At 46.8% G+C, this 20,593-nt stretch overlaps 1 protein-coding gene and 1 non-coding gene across 4 annotated transcripts in view; one reads left to right on the forward strand and one right to left on the reverse strand.

The window, feature by feature from the left end:
• Positions 1-322: 322 nt before the first annotated feature.
• LOC124507333 (U6 spliceosomal RNA) lies at positions 323-426 on the reverse strand. The gene has a single exon (XR_006960988.1). It is a non-coding gene; the product is annotated as a U6 spliceosomal RNA (small nuclear RNA).
• An 11,512-nt stretch (positions 427-11,938) lies between these two features.
• The window catches only part of STOX1 (storkhead box 1), a 50,769-nt gene continuing 42,114 nt past the window's right edge, over positions 11,939-20,593 (forward strand). For all 3 annotated transcript variants that reach the window (XM_047071909.1, XM_047071924.1, XM_047071916.1), the window contains exon 1: positions 11,939-12,251. In XM_047071909.1, coding sequence (XP_046927865.1) covers positions 11,939-12,251 — 313 coding nt within the window. The remainder of the gene's footprint in view (positions 12,252-20,593) is intronic.

Genomic DNA, 20,593 nt, shown 5'->3' on the forward strand with positions numbered 1-20,593 from the left:
AGAGAGAGAGAGAGAGAGAGAGAGCAAGTGGAGGAGAAGGGCAAAGGGAGAAAGAAATCCATGTTCAGCAAGGAGCCTGACCTGGGGCTTGGTCCCACGACCCTGGAATCATGACCTGAGCTGAAACTGAAATCAAGAGTCAGTCGCTCAACTGACTGAGCCACCCAGATGCCCCCATAATTCTTTTTTAATTCAAGTATAATTAACATACAGTGTTATACTAGTTTTATTATATTAGAATCAATATAATGATTCAGTAATTCCATACATTTCTCGCTGCTCATCAAGATGTGTGTACTCTGAACCCCCTTTATATCACCCAAAAAATGTGGAACATTTCACAAATTTGTGTGTCATCCTTGCTCAGGGGCCATTCTAATCTCTGTATCATTCCAATTTCGGTATATGTGCTACGGGAGCAAGCACTGCTGACCTCTGCTTCTGACCAAGACTTGGAACTTTCCCTCGCTCCCACGCCAGCTAGTTAGTGACTGAGCTGTGGAACCCTGAGCACTGGCTTAACTTCCGTGGGCCTCGGTCTCTTTATCCAGTGTGTTTTGACAGAATGGGGAGGAACAGAAACAAATGAAACAAAGTTCCTTTTAGCTATATTAGATTTCCTGAGTCTATTCTAGGAGTGTAAGTCAACACAAGCAATGTTATGTATGTGGAATAGAAATTAGTTAAGTTAAAGGAAACACATAAATCTTAATATTCTCAATGTGATTCTTTGTCCTAGTAAGAGGAGCAATGTCACCATCCTGGGAGCAAGACCAAAATTTGTAGCCTCCTATCTCTATTTGAAGGGTCACACCCTTTCTTTTTGTTTTGCCAATGCTATTCTTTTTCTTTCCTGGGTTTCTTTCTTTCTTTCTTTCTTTCTTTCTTTCTTTCTTTCTGGTGGGTGGGGAAAGTATGATCCCAGAGTTTATTGGAAAACGGAAATGTTTCTCCTTCAAAGATGTTATTTTAAAATGTTAATGTTTTGGGGGGTGCCTGGGTGGATCAGTTAAGCATCCAACTCTTGATTTCGGCTCAGGTCATGATCTCACAGTTTGTGGGTTCGAGTCCCACATTGGGCTCTGTGCTGAGAGTGTGGAGCCTGCTTGGGATTCTCTCTTTTTGCTGTTTCTCCCTCTCTCTCTTTCTACCCCCCTCTCTCCCTCTCTCTCTCTGTCCCCACCCCCCCTCTTGTGCACATATTCTCTCTTTCTCAAAATAAATAAATAAACTTAAAAAATTGTTAGTGTTTTTGCAACTTATTGGCAAGTATATTTTATAAGCTCTCTGCTACCGGATATACCTTATTGTAGGAGGTGATGACTGAGGGTTAGTAATCATTTTTACTGAAGCTCAGAAAAGAAAAAAATCACCAAACAGCTTACCCAACACGCTGATTTTTTTTTAAGGTGGAAGTATTTTCAGAACATATTCATTTCTTCATAAATCACATTCATGTATCCCTTTGTTTTTCCTTTTGTTCTTTGTATCAAATACCCCGTCAGTGTTCAAATTTCTCATAATTGTTTCGCATTTGGTTTGTTCAAATTAGGATCCAAGTAAGGTCTACACTAGCCATTGCATTAGTTAATAGCTCATTCTTTTTACTTTATGCTCTTCCCCTGCTTTGTTTTTCTCACCATAAATTTGTTATGAAGGCTCTGATTTTTTTTTTAATTTTCTTATTTATTTTTGAGAGGGAGAGAGACAGAGCATGAGCAGGGGAAGGGCAGAGAGAGAGGGAGACACAGAATCTGAAGCAGGCTCCAGGCTCCAAGCTGTCAGCACAGAACCAGATGTGGGGCTCGAACTCACAAACCGTGAGATCATGACCTGAGCCGAAGTCAGACGCTCAACCAGGAGCCACCCAGGAGCCCCAAGGCTCTGATGTTTTGAAAAACACTAGATTGCCAGCTGTCTGAGTGAATGGAAATGTTTCCTCCATCTTTGTGTCTTCCTCTTCATTTTAAACATCTTATTTATTTTGAGAGAGAGAGAGAGAGCAGCGGAAGGGCAGAGAGAGAGAGAGAGAGAATCCCACACAGGCTCCGCACTGTCTGCTCAGAGCCTGACCCTACAAACCATGAGATCATGACTGGAGCCGAAATCAAGAGTCGGCAGCTCAACGCTCAGCCGACTGAGCCCCCAGGGCACCCCTGTGTCTTCCTCTTTATTAACCAAAGCAGCACCTGGGATTTAGCAGGCTCAATAAGTATTTTTTTTCTTTCTTTTTTTCCTTATTTTTGAGAGCAGGAGAGAAGGGGGAGAGGGAAAGAGAGAGAGGGAGACAGAGGATTGGAAGCTGAATCCATGCTGACAGCAGAGAACCGATGTAGGGCTCAAACTCACGATGCTTAACCAACTGAGCCGCCCAGGCGCCCCAAGTACTTTTTCTTGTTGTATTATAGGTACTTCTACAAAGCCTCCTGTTCTATTTGGATGCTCTAGTGAACGCTGAATGAACTGCATCCATGCAGTCCCAAACCAGGGTTGGTTAGCACCGACTTGAACATCCAGTCGTTCCGTATCACACTGTTGTTCTTTAACCATCTTGTTCAGAGAACCGTTGTCTGGCTTTTGAGCCATGCTGGGGTTGGCGGGGGGGGGGGGGGGGGGAGGATTCTAGAAGGTACAGATGAACATGAGGTAATCCTGCATTCCTGTTAAGAAGCTTAAACAACTGGTAACAGGTAGCTTGTGAGAAGGGACAAAGCAACAGTTTGTTCCCCAATCCAAGACAATTTCAGTGTGTGACGGAAAAGACAGCATCTTTTCTCCCTTCCCTTCATACGAAAGCAAAGAAGAGGGGCACCTGGGTGGCTCAGTCAGTTAAAGCTCTGACTTCAGCTTAGGTCATGATCTCATGTTTCCTGGGTTAGAGCCCCACATCAGGCTCACCACTGTCCGTGTGCAGCCTGCTTGGGATCTTCTGTCCCCCTCTCTCCCTGCTTCTCCCCCACTTGCACTTTCTCTCTCTCTCAAAAAGAAACATTAAAAAAATTAAAAAAGAAAAAAAAAGAAAGTAGAGAAAAGAGACTCCTAGCTACAGGGTAGGGGCCTCACTGGAAACAGAGTTCCTTTGAGATCTGGGCATCTGGAGTGCGGCCAACTCATTTTTGAAGGGATTTGCATGGAAATAATGGATATGAGGCCCAGCTTTATACCCTGTGCTGTAATAAAACTAAAGAGAAGTGGTTTCTCCTTTAAAATCCTGAAACTAAGTTTGGCATCTTGCCTTAGGCCTGCATACTTTATTCCTTTTTTTTTTTTTTTTTTAAGGTGTAGGGAAAGAGTTAATTTGATTTTCCATGTTTCAGATAATAAGAATTTTGCTGACTTGCTCTGGTTCCAGGGAACTTCATTGCATGTTTTTTAAACAGGCTGGCGTTGCAGCTTTCCTTCTGGAAGTAATTTTTTCCAGCTCTGAGACCTGCCCTCTGACCCCAAGTTCAATGGGTAAGTGGAATGACAGAGTCTCTTCATTTTGTTTAGAAGGCTTAGTGGCACCGATGGCCCCAGTGCAGGAGAGCCAGCTGCCTTCACTTCTTTTAAAGTAAACATTATTGGGGCCTTAAAAAAAATTTTTTTTTGTAGGTATAGAAAAACTCAAAGAAAGAAATAAAAATTGCTTGCAATTCCACCTTCTAGAAATAATCTTTTGTAATATAATGATAAAATTCCAGTTCCCCCTCCCCAAACAAAAATAGGGTTATAGGGGCACCTGAATGGCTCAGTGGGTAGAACATATGACTCTTGATCTCAGGGCTGTGAGTTTGAGCCCTGAGCCCTACATTAGGGGTAGAGATTATTTAAAAAAAAAAAAAAAGAAAGGATTGGGGCGCCTGGGTGGCTCAGTCGGTTCAGCTTCCAACTTCAGCTCAGGTCATGATCTTGTGGTTCATGAGTTCAAGCCACTCATGCTTTGGATCCTCTGTCCCCCTCTCTGCCCCTTCCCTGCTTGCTCTCTCTCTCAAAAATGAATAAACATTAAAAAAAAATATTTTGAGGGTGTTTTAAATGTTTTCTGAGTGTTAGTTCCTTTAACCAGTGAGGAGGGGCAGAGTGCAGGAAGTTAGTATTAGTTCCTGACAAAGACTCTCCTTGACCAAACTTTGGGTCAGGCTCCTCTAAGCCTTCTTTCTTTTTTTTTTTTCTTTTTCTTTCTTTTTTTTTTTTTTTAATTTTTTTTTTCAACGTTTATTTATTTTTGGGACAGAGAGAGACAGAGCATGAACGGGGGAGGGGCAGAGAGAGAGGGAGACACAGAATCGGAAACAGGCTCCAGGCTCTGAGCCATCAGCCCAGAGCCTGATGCGGGGCTCGAACTCACGGACCGCGAGATCGCGACCTGGCTGAAGTCGGACGCTTAACCGACTGCGCCACCCAGGCGCCCCTCCTTTTTTTTTTTTTTTTTAAGTAGGCTCCACAGCCAAAGTGGGGCTTGAACTCAGGATCCTGAGATAAAGAGTCAGGTGCTCCACTGAGTCAGCCAGCCAGGTGCCTCTCCTCCAAGCCTTCTTTCTGGATAAGCCTCACCTTTGGGCCCCAAAGTGTCTTCTGCCTGCCCAGTCCAGCCTTAGCCAGAATCCTGCCAAGGTCAGTTTAGTATGAATCCCTGAGCCTTGATATCTGATCAAGTTCTTCACTCCCCACCTTTGATGTGTAAATCCTTGACCTGCCCTTAGCCAGGAGTCCTACTAGGTCAGTTTAGCAAGAAACCCCCTCCCCCGGAAGTCTTGTTAGTAATTTTCTATCCACTAACTCCCTCACTCTGCTTCTTGGCTGAAATCCCAAGCTCCTCTGCTATCTTTGCTTTACAACTCTCTGCTGTCTAGACTTTGCAAAGTTTTGAATAAAGTCTTCCTTACGAGTTTAGCAAGTGTTGGAATAATTTTTTCTTGAACACTTCTCACGTCAGAATCATGGGGCTTCCAATATTCTTAGCCTTTAAGTGTTCCAAACTAAGGATCCTCTTTTCTCCAATATTTATTTCTCTGTTGGCCTCTTGCCATTGGAGAGATAAAGTGGACTGTTCAAAGGCAAATCAGAATCAGCTTTGGGATATCCGGCTCTCAGCCTCTGAATTTGCGTCCCTTAGTGTCTCATTGGACTCAATGACTATTTAAACTACATTTGGGTTTCTATCTTTGGGTGTGAAAGTGGAGTTGTAGCATCAGGAAGCTGGAAGGGACCCTAAGACGTTCTTAGGTTGGCTAAGTATTTTTACTCTCTTTTTAAAGGAAAGGCTACCATGGTCCAGAGTCTTGTATTGTCTGAGGTCAGTGGCTAGAATAATGGAGCTAGAATAATGGAGGTAATTTGTGGTGTGTGTGTGTGTGTGTGTGTGTGTGTGTAAAGAAATGGTATTAAATGCCTTTCCCCTGCCCCCACCTCCTCTTCTCTGCTCTTTGCATCAACACAGTTGCTTAGCAAAGCCTCACATTGCTCCTTGAGAAATACAAACAAAAGTCTCCAGGATTTGTTCGTTTTTTCTTTTCTTTCTTTCTTTCTTTCTTTCCTTTTTTCTGGAACAGGGGAAAAAACATGCTGTGGAAGCAGAAATGGTCATAAATAAAGAGAAGCCAGACAGAAAATGATTTCTAAATCAGCCTTAGATGTCAAGGCATGATTGTCTTTTTAAAATTTTTAAAAAAGTTTTATTTATTTTTGAGAGAGAGAGACAGAGTGCGAGCCGGGGAAGGGCAGAGAGAGAAGGAGACACAGAATCTGAAGCAGGCTCCAGGCTCTGAGCTGTCAGCACAGAGCTGGATACTGGGCTTGAACTCATGAACTGCGAGAACATGACCTGAGCCAAAGTTAGCTGCTCAACCAACTGAGCCAGCCAGGTGCCCTAAAGCTTGATTTTCTGAGTTAAGGGGGAGGACCTTCAGCCCGATGAATTTTGGTATGGAAAAATATTTTGAAGCAGTTCATCAAAACATCATCCTCAGTGTAACATGTGTGCTGTAAACAGACTCCAGAGAAACCACTGCACTCCAAATGTGTGGGTATGGCCTGGGTGTGTCTCTTCCTTGAGGCTTTGCCCTGGCATTGGCTGTTGGATAACCAGGTCTTCCTGTGACTCACCCGCAACCCAGAAATGCTTTGGTGTGTGATGACCCCAGGCTAGTGGGAAGCAGCAAAAGTGGAGTTATTCTAGATGGAGTACTAGTTAAACTGGACTTGATGCAAGCAGAATGAATCTACGGCTCAGGTACTGGACTATGTGCTGGGTGACAGAGATGAGTCAGTCAGGAGCCTGGCCCTCCAGGAATCTCAGGTTGCCTGATGAGACAGATAATTAAGTATTACAGCCCTTAACACATAGGGGTTATAAAAGGGTTAACAATGTGCTCCAAGAACAGATGATACCTTGCTGGATTTGTCCCAGGCTTCACGAACTGAGCTTTGGAGGATATCACCTGGTGGAAAGGGGGAAAGCCTTCCAGGCAGATGGAATAATGTGAGCAAAAACATGGGAAGATGTGCAATTTTGTGTACCTGGAGTACCCCGCCGTCCTTGTGTGGATTGCAGGAGTAGAGCAAAGATAGAAATGGAGATGAAGCTAGAAAGACAGGCTGGGGTTAGAGTGTGAGAAGCATTGAATGCTCTACTCAGGACAGACCCCAGGAAGATATGAGCATCAAATGATCAGGTTTATCTTCCATAGCAATTACAAATGTAGCAGGCATGCTTTTGTTCCTCCTTCAGGTTGTTTTCTGAACCAAATGAAATCTTTTTTTTATGTTAATTTTTGAGAGAGAGAGAGAGAGAGAGAGCATACATGAGGGTGGGGGGAGGGCAGAGAGAGACAGAGGATCTTAAGCAGGCTCTGTGCTAACAGCAAAGAGCCCAATGCAGGGCTTCAACTCACGAACCGGGAGATCATGACCCGAGCTGAAGTCAGATGCTTAACTGACTGAGCCACCCAGGCGCCCCTTGAAAGTATTTTTTGAACAAGTATTTGCACATGGTAATACACAGTGAAAAATAAGCCTTCCTTTGATCTTGTTCCCCATTCCTCTCTCTACAGATGACCCCTGTGATGACCAGCCTCTTATGTACCCTTCCAGAGATTTTCCAGCCAAACATGAATATATATGCCCATTTCCCCCCACCCCCCATGTTTTAAATGCAAGTAGTGAGTCTACCTTTCTTTTTTACTTCAAAATATATTGGGGGGTGCCTGGCTGGCTCAGTCAGAAGAGCATGTGACCCTTGATCTCAGGGTCATGAGTTTGAGTCCCACGTTGGGTGTGGAGATTACTTTAAAAAATACATCTGGGGGAGTGGCGCCTGGGTGGCTCAGTCGGCTAAGGCTCCAACTCTTTTTTTTTTTTTTTTTTTAATGTTTATTGATTTTTGAGACAGAGACAGAGCATGAATTGGAGAGGGTCAGAGAGAGAGGGAGACACAGAATCTGAAACAGGCTGTCAGCACAGAGCCCAACGTGGGGCTCGAACTCACGGACTGTGAGATCATGACCTGAGCTGAGGTCGGACGCTCAACCAACTGAGCCACCCAGGCACCCCAAGGCTTCAACTCTTGATTTTGGTTCAGGTCATGATCTCAGCATCATGGGATCAGGTCCCTTGTCTGGCTCCATGCTGAGTGTGGAGCCTACTTGAGATTCTCTCCCTCTCTTTCTGCCTGTCCCCTACTCATGCGAGCACAGGCTCTCTCTCTCTAAATACATACATACATACATACATACATAAAACATCTATATCGATATAGATACAGATATAGCTTTCTGGGACACTGTCTTGTATCAATCAGTACATAAAGTTTTGTCTCAATCTTTTTAACTACATAGCATGTTCTTTAGATGTATATATAGTGTTAGAATGACTTTGTTCTTTCTCAGGCATAGATTTCACTGAAAAAAATTATTTAAGAATCCTTTTATCATGAGACTTTTTAGTGTACCTTTTAGTTTGACTACTGTGTCCCTCTTTAAGTGGAGAATGATACCAAATCTGTCTTCTAAAAACGTTTCCGTGTCTAGTCTCCAGAGATCGCAAAGACGGAGGGCCCCTGAGAAGATTCCGTTTCTCTAGTTTTGCCATGTAACACTGGCCATTCAGGTTGGAGACCTTGTTTTCCATGAACTCTTTTTTTTTTTTTTTAACGTTTTTTTATTTATTTTTGAGACAGAGGGAGACAGAGCGCAAGTTGGGGAGGGGCAGAGAGAGAGGGAGACACAGAATCTGAAACAGGCTCCAGGCTCCGAGCTGTCAGCACAGAGCCCGACGCGGGGCTCGAACTCACAGACCGCGAGATCGTGACCTGAGCCGAAGTTGGAAGCTTAACCGACTGAGCCACCCAGGCGCCCCTTTCCATGAACTCTTAAGACGTGTTCCATTTGGGAGGAATTTGGGGATATTTGTGAGGTAACTGATCCTTTGGGAAAACAAGTGGATGCATATTTGGCTGTAGTTTAAATTTCTCTCCGGGGCGCCTGGGTGGCGCAGTCGGTTAAGCGTCCGACTTCAGCCAGGTCACGATCTCGCGGTCCGGGAGTTCGAGCCCCGCGTCAGGCTCTGGGCTGATGGCTCAGAGCCTGGAGCCTGTTTCCGATTCTGTGTCTCCCTCTCTCTCTGCCCCTCCCCCGTTCATGCTCTGTCTCTCTCTGTCCCCAAAATAAATAAACGTTGAAAAAAAAAATTAAAAAAAAAAAATTTCTCTCCTTACAGGGGCACCTGGTTCCTGGTTGCTCAGTTGGAAGAGCGTGCAACTCTTGATCTCAGGATCATGAGCTTGAGCCCCACACTGGGTGTAGACATTACTTAAATAAATAAACTAGGGGTGCCCGAGTGGCTCAGCTGGTTGAGTGTCCGACTCTTGACCTCGGCTCAGGTCATCATGTCATCATGGTCTTGAGATCGAGCCCAAATGGGGTTCTCTGCTGGGTGTGGAGCCTGCTTGGGATTCTTTCTCTTCCTCTGCCCCTTCCCTCTGCTCTTTCTCTCTCAAAATATAATTTTTTTAATAAATAAATAAAAGAAACAAAATAAAAGTTAATAAACTTAAAATAAAAATAAATACAATTTTCCTCCTTACAGTCTTCCCCCTGGTTTTGTTAATTGGACTAGCTTAAGTAAAATGATAATGGAAATGTCACACATCTGAATGAATGTTTCCACAGTTTAAGACAGTTCTACCTCATAATTTCAGGCCGTGAAACCTCATAGCTGGGTCTACTTCACAGCATCCCTGTAGCTAACAAGGGCCTGATTGTATATTTCCAGTTCAAGTACTTGGGAGACAGAAGCAAGCTCAGGACAATTTTTCAGACCAGGCGACAGGTCCAGTGAGTCAGGGCATGGTGTCTGGGCTTCCTCATCTAGCCTGGTGTGTGGACAATGTTGGCATCTCTGCTTCACCGTCTATTAGCCTCGTCCTCATAGGCAAGTGGCCTAAGCTATCTAAGCTTTATTTTCCTTTCCTTTTCTCTTCTTTCTTTCTTGTTCTTTCTTTCTCTTCCTTCCTTTTTTCTTTTTTCCTAGTTTTTGTTTCTCTTGTGGAAGATGTGGCTTAATATTACCCTTTTCAGAAGGTAAAATTTGAGGATAAAATTAGATTGCACATGTAAAACCCTTAGTACAGTTCTAGGCATAGAGTGAGCCGAGAATAAACGAGAATTATCATTACCCTTATTATAATGGAAAAGACACTGTGCCAGATGCTAGAGATAACAGAGACAAAAGTTATAGTTCTCCAGGATGGGAAACACAGCAAAGGTATCCTTGATCCTGCAAGGTTAGGGCTACCATAGAGAGAACTCACCGGAAGAAACAGCCCTCACTGTGGAGCTTATACAGGCATAGGAGTGTAGGTCATTTAGACTCCCTGCTGTATTTACCCATCCATCGCCATCAGAGTCAGAATTCAGATGTGAGATGGTTGTCTCAGGTTTGCATGTTTATTTGAATTGAGAATGTGTCTGACTCGGGGCACCTGGCTGGCTCAGTTGATTAAGTCTCTGACTTTGGCTCAGGTCATGATCTTGAGGTTCGTAGGTTTGAGCCCCGCGTCGGGCTCTGTGCTGACAGCTCAGAGCCTGGAGCCTGCTGTGGATTCTGTGTCTCCCCCCTCTCTCTGTCCCTCCCCCACTCGTGCTCTGTCTCTCTCTCTCTCAAAAATAAATAAACAAAGAAAGAAAGAAAGAAAGAAAGAAAAAAAGAAAGAAAAGAAAAGAAAAGAAAGAAAGAAAGAAAGAAAAGAAAGAAAGAAAGAAAGAAAGAAAGAAAGAAAGAAAATTGTGTCTGACTTATTTGTCATAAGGAACCCTGATCAGTGGTTGCCCAACTCCATCTCTTATCACCTGTGTGATCAGGTCGCACTTCTTGATCAAACACGGCTTGCAGTTTCCTCATCTATAAAAAAATATAGAGATACTGGGGCGCCTGGGTGGCTCAGTCGGTTGAACATAAGATTCCTGGTTTTGGCTCAGGTCATGATCTCCTGGTTAGTGAGATCGAGCCCGCATCTGGCTCTGCACTGACAGTATGAAGCCTGCTTGGGATTCTCTCTCTCTCCCTTTCTCTGCACACCCCCGCCATCTCTGTCTCTCTCAAAATAAATAAGTAAACTTAAAAATACATAGAAATACTAACAGTAGTTAACACAGAGTTGTGAAATTAATGCCCCCAGTGTATAGTGTTCAATAAATGTTAGCTATCATCATTTAATAACATCATCTATCATTACAAGAATGATTTACAAGAAGCAGGGTATAGATGATCTCCGATTATTATGGTTGTTATTGATGATTGATGAGCTGAGGGAGCGGAAAGTCTGGAATGACCCCTGGGTCTGGCCAAGCATCCCTCCTCCCTCTTATAGGGCCAATTTCTAGTAGTAATAACAAACGCCCTACCTCTCATTAACCTGTCTTTCCTCCAGGAGCTCTCACCCAGTGCCCCAGTCAAGGTTCCAGCCTCTGTCCTCAGCATATGAGCTGGACCACCTCACTCAGAGGCTCTGGCTAGAGCCTGATAGATCACAAGCCCCTCTCCCTTCAGTCCTGGGAGCTCCTGGGACAAGACGGGTTCTCAGTCTTTTGGGAATGCCCGGAGCCACGCCAAGGCTGAATTCCACGGACTTCGCCACTGAGCCTCGCCAATCGGGGTGGCACCTCTGGAACACTTTACATCCCTCACCACCTAAGTGTATAGGATATCCGGGGGTTGGGGGGAGGGTGGGGAACTAGATCCCAGACCTCAGAAATTCATGTGTAGAAAGAATTTTAGAATTCTTAGATTTCAGTTCCAACTCTTCATTTTACAGGGCAGTAAACGGAGGCTCGGAGACAAGGGAAGTAGCGAGCAAAACAGCAGACCGAGACTCAAACCTGGGTCTACAGACTCCCGGGCCCGAGCGAGGTCCTTGACACCCGCGGGTTGTCCCTGGTCGCCTCTCTCACTAGGAAGGATCCCAAAGCCAGGGAGATGGCGGCCACTCCGGTCGGCTCAGCTCTGGGGACCAACTGGCCGTGCTACTCGCGCCGCGGTTGAAAGAGGCTCTCGGGGGCTGCGGGGGCCCCCGCAGGACTTTGAAAAGCCCCAGCGCGGCCCCCCCCGCCCCGGGGTAGGGGAGCTCTCGGTTGCCCCGGGAGCTGGGAAGTGCAGAGAGACACGGGGGTGGGGGAGGCAATGGGGGGCAGGGCGGCGGAGTCCTGCCTGGGGTGGAGCAAGTCCTGGTAACTCAGCCCTTGGAAACCCCCATTGGGCGCCGGCGGGCGGTCGAGGACCGTGGCCGCTCCCAGGCCTCGCGTCCCGCCCCACCCCCCGACCCGCCGAGCACAGCCGTCCCCGCCCCCAGGAGCCCGTTCCCCCGGCAGCCGGCGCCGCGCGCAGTAAGCCGATTCCTCCCGCCGCCGGTGCTCGCTCCCGACCATGCGCTAGGCTGCGGGCCCCGGCCACCCGTGGCGGCATGGCCCGGCCTGTGCAGCTGGCACCGGGCTCGCTGGCGCTGGTGCTGTGCAGGCTGGAGGCGGAGGAGGCGGCGGCGGCGGGCACGGAGGAGCCTGGCGGGCGCGCGATCTTCCGCGCGTTCCGCCGCGCCAACGCGCGCTGCTTCTGGAACTCGCGGCTGGCGCGCGCCGCCTCGCGGCTGGCCTTCCAGGGCTGGCTGCGGCGCGGGGTGCTGCTGGTGCACGCGCCTCCCGCTAGCCTGCAGGTGCTGCGCGACGCCTGGTGCCGCCGGGCGCTGCGCCCCCCGCGCGGCTTCCGCATCCGGGCGGTGGGTGAGTGCGGGACCCGGGCGGGAGGGGCGCCCCGCGCCGGCCGCGGGGACGGAGCCCTGGCCACCGGGGGCGTGTGCTGCCCGGGCTCTGCTCTGGGGCCGCGGGAGCCGGGGGAAGAGTGGATGGGCGGCCCGTGGGCTGCTGGAGGAGGGCCGTCCTCCCAAGACATTTCTTCCTGCCAGGACACTGAAGCTCAGCTCCCCCCAGGTCTGCCTGGCCGCTGCCCTGGGCCAACTCCGGGATGCCTCCATATCCCAAGTCTTTCAGCCAGTGGAGCCAACAGGTTCCCGGCCGAAGGAACTTTCTACTTAGAAAAGTGATGCTCTGGAGGAGCCACGGGCCACCCAGACTGGGGTCAGGGGACAGAGGCCTCTGCCCCTGCACCATGAGTATGCTTAGGAAGGATACTGTTTCTGAACTGGTTGCTGCTTTTTTTTAATGAATGAATGAATGTGCTTAGGAAGGATACTGATTCTGAACTGGTTGCTGCTTTTTTTTTAATGCATGAATGAATCAGTGAATCAATTTATTTATTTATTTATTTATTTATTTATTTATTTATTTATTTATATTTATTAAAGTTACAGGCTTGGAGCGGACAAGTCTGTGGTTTCTATGCCCTTCTGTACTGGGTGGTGTGGTGGTCTCGCGGTTCAGGGCCTCGTGGAAGGTTTGGGGTGATTAACTGCTTGGGAAAAAGAAATGACAAATGGTGCTCTGAACACAACCCATCCCATTAGCCTAAATAGAAGGAATTCCTCCTTTTCAGCCTTTTCAGAGAGCCCGTTTGTTAGAAGACAGACAGCAACTTTTTGCTTGTATCAAACAGCTTCATTTGAGAAACGAAAGCACTCCACCGTTGAGTGGTCTTTGACACCCACCACTAAACTCCGGAGGGCTTGTCAGCGCCCCGCCACAGTCTCGTTTGTTTGCATTTAAGAGTGGGGTTGTGACGACCATTTGATGGTGTGCTGTTGACAAGTCACCAGTTGTCCAGCCCTGAATTTTGACTCCTACCAAGGACACCCCTCCCCCCCACTCAGTCCATAAATCCTCCTCCTTCCGTGGAACAAATAAAACATTTGTTTTACATCCTCTGGGAGAAGGGAGGTGGGGTGGGGGTTGGGAGGGTACAAGAGGCACTTGATGTTGTGTATCATCTGCTCAGAGATGATGTCTCAATATCAGGGCCAGTGAGGCTAAATAAACCTTGGCTTTTCATCTCCGTGCGTTCCCATCTTTCTGGTACCCCTGCCCCACTTTTGTTGGGGGGCAGACCACTTTAACTCTTCTGTTAAAAGCAAAAGAGAGCTCATTTCAAAGCCACATACACACACTTCATCACCTTTGACTTGTGGGAATTATTGAAGAAAATCGGTTTCTGACTTTAATAGCAGAGAGCTAAGTAGCCAAGCCAAAATTCTCACAGGGAAGGGGTCTTTCAGACAGGCTGGATGAAAAACTCTTTTCAGCTCTGTGTCCTCTGTTTTTCTGGTTTGAATTAGTGGTTGCATTCTCTGTTCCCCCACCCCCTTTCAAAGGGTGAGAAAGAGTATTGCAGAGAAGGAGTGGATGGAGTTGGGGTCTGGACCTGAGGGTGACACAGAGCACTTGTGCTAAGCCAGAGGCAGCCATGGTACTACCTCCTGGGGCCCATCAAGCAGTGGAAAATGCTGGTTCCCGGGTTGGCCCTGTTTTCTGCCATTTGAACAGTGCGGTGGACAAAGAAAACACGTCACCAAGTACTCTGATTCTCCACCCACTAGATACTGCTGCCTTGTTGCAAAACTCAGGATGCTACAGACACTATAGCCTGTGGAGTGAACAGTAACAGGGGTCTTTATGCTGGGTCATCACCCCTGACTTGGGTCTCTTAGAAGGAATGGTGTTGAGGTTTTTAACAGAGTCCTGATAAGAATTTGGACATTTTAGCCGGAATTTGCACAAAACCACCTATTAGGACAATTTGGATAGCAGAATGGAGAAAGATCTTATTTGATGCAGGCCAATGGATGCACATGGGGAGGGGGGTTATTTTAAATAGAATTGATAATTACTGATTTAACTTGGGGTCCTGGGGTCACATCAGAGAACTGCATCAAGACAGCTCTCGGGCCATCTCAGTCCCAGAATGTGGTGAAGGAAGGAGGAGCTGCTTCCCCACAAAGAAATTGGAAGTTTCTGTTCACTTGCTTTCCTGAATCTGGCAGCATTGACTTTCAGAAGCAAATATGGGCTTCCAGGAAGGCAAGAAAGAACAATGGTGCACTCTTGTGGGTACTGTTACTTTGTGGTGAAGAGCAAAATGTTAGCAAAAAACAAAAAAGATCAATTTGGTCAGATCAATTTGGTTCCTTTGCTGTAGATTTTTTTTTTTTTTTACTCCCATATAAAAGTATTTGTGCATGGGGAATGCTGTTGGCCAGCTCAGACAAAGCGCAGGGAGGGAAGGAGAGGTGGCCACCAGCTTTATAAACCCATGGTACTCTGCTGGGTTCTCCTCCTGGGCTTCTGGACCTGGAACTCCTGGGGCCTCATAAAATATGAGGTAGGAGTGCCCTGGTTGAGCGGACAAGAGTGACTGGAGTTTCCACTTTCTGGTGCAGACCTGAATTTAAGGAGGAGTTTATATTTTCTCCTTGTTTTGTGTCTTTTCTTTCCCTCTTCACTCTCCACCTCAACTTCCCTCTGGTGAGAAAAATAGTTCCCAGACTGAGAGCATTCTCCTAAAAAGAGGGACATCTTTAACGTGTGGGCCAAGAGCTAACTCTTCTTTTGTGCTCCAGTCTTCCTGTCTCTTTTTGTTTGTTTGTTTGTTTGTTTCTAATAAGCAAGTGACATTAACAAATGAAAGGGGTGAGCTCTGGAAACTGGAGGGAAATATCTGCTCTGCAAGCTGAGCTACTGCAGGTGGTTAGGGGTGGGGGACACCTGTATTTGTTTGGCTGAATCAGTTGTTACTCTGGGACCACACCTCCTGGGGTGGTGAAAAGTTAATGATGGCTTCCCAGGGTAAGAGAGGGAAGGCCACTTGGCCAAACAGTTTGTTCCTTTCTCCTGAAATTTATAGCTGCGGTGTCCCTACTCTTTCACCCCTAGCATGGCCTTCCATCTGTTCTCATTGAATAAAAATGCCTGTGGCTCTTTCTAAATACTTGCTTCATTAATCCATTCATGTGTCAGGTGCTCTTCTGAGTGTGCTTGTGTTTTAATGCATACTTCATTAAGAGCTGCTCGTGTACAAGGTGAAAATAGAGTCAGCCTATTTCCTTCATGTTCACTTCAAGGGGGGATAGCTGAATGGGAGGCTATGTGCTAGAAGTTGGCTGGCTCAAGTGCCTGGGCGGCTTAGTTGGTTAAGGGTCTGACTCTTGATCTTGGCTGGAGTCATGATCTCATGCTTTGTGAGATCGAGCCCCACATCAGGCTCTGCTGTGTCAGCTCTGAGCCTGCTTGGGATTCTCTCTCTCCCTCTCTCTCTGCCCCTCAAGAGCACACTCTCTCAACTCTCTCTGTCTCTCAAAATAAATAAACATAGAGAGGTTGGCTGATTCACACAGAGTCTTTTCCATCCCACTGTGACATGTGTGGGCGCTGCAGGGTTGGCCTGTGATTTAGTTGGGCAAGAGTTCTCTGGCATGTGATTTGGGGGGCAGTCTGATCAGGCAGGTCAGACTGGTGAAAGGGAGGTGATAGAAGGATCTTTCCACCTCTCCCCATGTCCCTGATACATCCTGGTTTGCCTGAGACTGCCCTGACTTTAGAATTGATAGTCATGCATTTTGGGAACCCTTTTGGTCCCAGGCAAACTGGGATGATTGGTCATCCTAATTTGGGGGAGAATTGACATTTTAGCAATCCATGAACGTGGTATATCTATGTTTGAGTGTTCTTAATTTTTCTTACTAAGGGCTTGTACTTTTTAGGGTAGAGGGCATGAATATCATTTGTTAAATTTATGTTCCTAGGAACTGTATGCTTTTGGATGCTACCATAAATGGAGTTGTTTTACCTTTTTTTTTGAGAGAGAGAGAGCAGGAGTGTGATCAGGGAAGGGGCAGAAGGAGAGGAGAGAGGGAATCTTAAGCAGGCTCCATGCCCAGCTCTGAGCCCAATGAGGGGCCCAAGGCAGGGCTCCATCTCACGACTGTGAGTCATGACATGAGCTGAAATCAAGAGTCAGATGCTTAACTGAATGAGCCACCCAGGAGTCCCCCCTTAAGTTTTTATTTATTTTTTTAAAAAGATTTTTTAATGTTTGTTTATTTTTGAGAGAGACAGAGAGACAGAGAGAGAGAGAGAATCCCAAGGAGGCTCCACACTGTCAGCATAGAGCCTGATGCAGGGCTCGAACCCACAAACTGTGAGATAATGACTTGGGCCAAAGTCAGACATTTAACTGACTGAGCCACCCAGTCAGTCTTTGTTTTAAAGTCTAGTTTGTCCGACATATGTATCGCTACTTGGGCTTTCTTTTGATATGCATTTGCATGATAAATGTTTTTCCATTCTCTCACTTTTTTTTCTTTTTTCTTTAAAGTTATTTATTTATTTTGAGAGAGAGAGAGAGAGAGAGAACAGACACAGGATGGGCAGAGAGAGAGGGAGAGAGAGAGAGAATCCCAAGCAGGCTCTGCACTATCAGTGCAGAACCTGACGTGTGGCTCATACTTACGAACTGTGAGATCAGGACCTGAGATGAAACCAAGAATCAGACGCTTAACAGACTGAGCCACCAGGCATTCCTCCATCCCCTCACTTTCAATCTGCAGGTGTTCTTAGGTCTGAAGTGAGTCTCTTAATAGGCAGTTAGGCTGTCCTTTTTCACACCCTGTGTCTTTTGATTGGAGTATTTAGTCTCTTTACATTCAAAGTAATTATTGATAGATACGTATTTATTGCCGTTTTATCACTTGTTTTGTGATTGCTTCTGAAGATTTTCTCTGATCCTTTCTTGTCTTTTTCTCATGGTTGGCTGGTTTTCTTTATTTGAATTTCTTTCTCTTTATTCTTTACATATTTAAAAAATTTTTTCTAATTAATAGACTGTGTTTCTTTTTTTTTTAAGTTTATTTATTTTGAGATAGAGGGGGTAGGGAACAGAGAATCTGAAGTGGGCTCTGTGTTGATAGCCCAATGCGGGGCTCAAACTCATGAACCGTGAGATCATGACCTGAGCCAAGGTCAGATGCTTAACTGACTGAGCCATGCAGGTGCTCCAGTATTCTTTGCATACTTAGTCTGTCTTTTCCTCTTTTAAAATGTCATTCTAAGGTGCCTGGATGGCTCATTCGGTTAAGCATCTGACTCTTGGATTTCAGCTCAGGTCATGATTTCACAGTTTGTGAGATCGAGCCCCATGTTAGGCTCTATGCTGACAGCATGGAGCCTGCTTGGGATTCTCTCTCTCCTCTCTGTTGTTCCCCCCGCTCGTGCTCTCTTTTTCTCTCAAAATAAATAAGCTTTAAAAAAATGTCATTCTGGTGACGAGAAATGTCTAGCCTGCTGAGAAAATAATGGTCATGTCAAGATCATTTAGACAGTCACCAGGAACAAATATCTCTGTCCCATGTCTTCTTTCTCCCAAACACATCTTCATATCTCCCCAGTCTTTTGTAGCTTGATTATTCCTTTTCTTCTGTTAGGTGGTAAGCTGGAATAATTCTGTCCGTTTTGCAGACAGGAAATGGAAATTAGGACTGTCATGTGGGTGGTGGTGTGTGTGTTTCTTGCCTTCCTCTTTATTCACTACCAGTCTTCCCATGGTTCCTGTGAAGGTTCTGGCATTTTTCACAAGCCAGTGCCCTGGCCCTCACTCTCCCTGTGAGGCTATCAGATTGCCACCATGGCTTTGGTCCACTCCAAGGCCCAGGAAATGGCAGAAACAGCTGCTCGGACCATGCCCCTGCTCTTACCTCTCTCCTTTCTACCCAGGATCCTTCCACACATGTTTTTCTGGCTTTGTTCTGCCAGATGTTACCTTTCTCCTTATTCTGTGCTGAGACAGCTGAACAGTTCAGTCCGAAAGAGCCAAAGGGCTCACAACAGGGTGTCTTGTAGGCATATTGTTACCAAGCTGGATGATCTGTATGTAGCATCTGGGCAGTTAATGAGTGTTTCTGGCTCCATGTTTTGAATTAGCAACTGGTGGATAAGAAAAGACACCTCGAGTTGCTGCCATGTAGCATTGAGGCCCAGTGGGATGAAAAGAACCATTAATCTGAAAATCAGCTTGGACTCCTCTGCCTTCTTTCTCATACCCCAGGCCAGTAGGTCACCAAGCTCGGGGAAGCTTAACTCCTCAGTGTTTCTTTTTTTTTTAAATTTTTTTTTTTCAACGTTTATTTATTTTTGGGACAGAGAGAGACAGAGCATGAACGGAGGAGAAACAGGCTCCAGGCTCTGAGCCATCAGCCCAGAGCCCGACGCGGGGCTTGAACTCACGGACCGCAAGATCGTGACCTGGCTGAAGTCGGACGCTTAACCGACTGCGCCACCCAGGCGCCCCCTCAGTGTTTCTTAAACTCAGTTCTTTCTCTCCATTTCCCCTGCTAGGCCTTTGTCCACCCAAGATCTTACCATTTCCTACCTGAGTTTTGACTTCAGCTTCTTGCCTTTTTTGTGGTGCCTCCTCTTGGCTGGCTCCGTGCCCTTCAGTCCATTCGCCACCTCACAGGTAGATGGACTAATGGCATCTAAAATGCGTATCTAATTCTGCTCTTCCTCTGCTCAGATACCTCTGCTGCTCCCCTTTGCTTTTCAGAAGAAGTCCAGAGCCCTTAACATGCATCACAGTGCTTCTAATCCCATTCCAGCCAGAGCCTCCTTTTTCTCCCCACCTTCTGAAAGGTGCCTGCCTTCCTGTTACCAGTCAAGGTTCAGTCAGATACAGAACCGGTATGAGATATATATATATTCAGAGATTTATTACCAGGAATTGACTTTTGCATGATTGTGGGGGCCAGGGAGGCAAGTCCAGAATCTGCAGTTCTCGCCATCATGCAGGGCAGGCGGGGACTCTGAGGCACAGCCAAAGCTGCTGTGTATAGGTAGAATTTCTTCTTTTGAGAAGCCTCAGTTCTACTCGTAAGGCCTTTCAGCTGATTGAAATCTAGATTAGGTAGGATCATCTCCCTTACCTAAAATCAACTGAGTGTAAACTTTAATCACATCTATAAAATATGTTCACAGCAGCCCCTGGGTCAGCGTTTGATTGAATTACGGAGCTGTAGCCTAGCCAGAGTGATGGTCGAGACTGACCATCACACCACCCTTCGGCCAGACCTGAGTGCCACCCTCTGAACAAGCTGGGCTGTCACCGAGGGTGTCCGCATGCTGTACCCTCTGCCGGGTGCCCAAAGTGGGTGCTCTTTGGTCTCCCCCATGCCAGCCATTGGCAGGCTTCCCATCACTGGCTGTACTTACGTGCCTGTTGCTCTTCAAGGAAAAGCCAGTTATTGAGTTATCCTTGAGTTTTAGACACCTCTGTTCTTACCTCTGTTGCTGACTGAGGGGTGAATGTCCCAGAAGGTCAGCTCCACACTGTTTGTTTGTTTGTTTGTAAAAGATGGTCATCTTCCTTCTCCCATTGTGCCATGCATCGAGCCTTTTATTTCTTTTTGTATTTTAGAGAGAGAGCAGGGGAGGGGCAGAGGGAGAGAGAAAATCTCAAGCAAGCTCCACGCTCTGAACATGGAGCTGACGCGGGGCTGGATCCCACGACCCTGGAATCATGACCTGAGCCGAAATCAAAGAGTCTGACACTCAACCGACTGAGCCACCCTGGCACCCCAGAGAAGCACATTTTAATAAAGCAAAGGGGGAGGGCCTGTGTCGCAGGGCATGGCCCACATGGGGAACCACAGGCAGCCGGGCACGGCCGGAGCGTGGAGTGGCACGTGGGCAGTGGCGTGAAGGGCCTAGAGAGGGGCTGGCCTGTGACAGACTCTGACCACCATACTGAGGGGTGTGGATTTGAGCCTGAGGCCACTGAAGAGTATCAAGTTGTGGGGTGAATAATGCGTACGTTACACATTACATTTGACATGGTGCGTAGGAAATCTTTCCCAGCCTTATGTGGGCATTATCTTTCCTCCAGAGTGTTTTCTGCAGTGGTGGTTCTTTTGGAGGGTTACATAGCCTGTGGACCTACTGTAGTTTGTGCCGTTTGCGCCCGTGAGGTGGTGGTCTGCCCTCCGAGTAAAGCTGTAGGGAGAGGCCGAGGGCCATTTAGGACACCCAGATCTAATCCTCTGCCACTAAGCAGCTGAGTGACCAGCTTCTGATCCAGTCCTCTGGGTGCCTCGGTTGCTTCCTGTTGGCAAGCATCCTACCTGCCCTTT

The sequence above is a fragment of the Lynx rufus genome, unplaced genomic scaffold (assembly GCF_022079265.1).
Source record: "Lynx rufus isolate CCGP_SWC_20201006 ecotype Redwood Valley unplaced genomic scaffold, mLynRuf1.p SCAF_11, whole genome shotgun sequence".
Taxonomy (NCBI): Eukaryota; Metazoa; Chordata; class Mammalia; order Carnivora; family Felidae; genus Lynx; species Lynx rufus.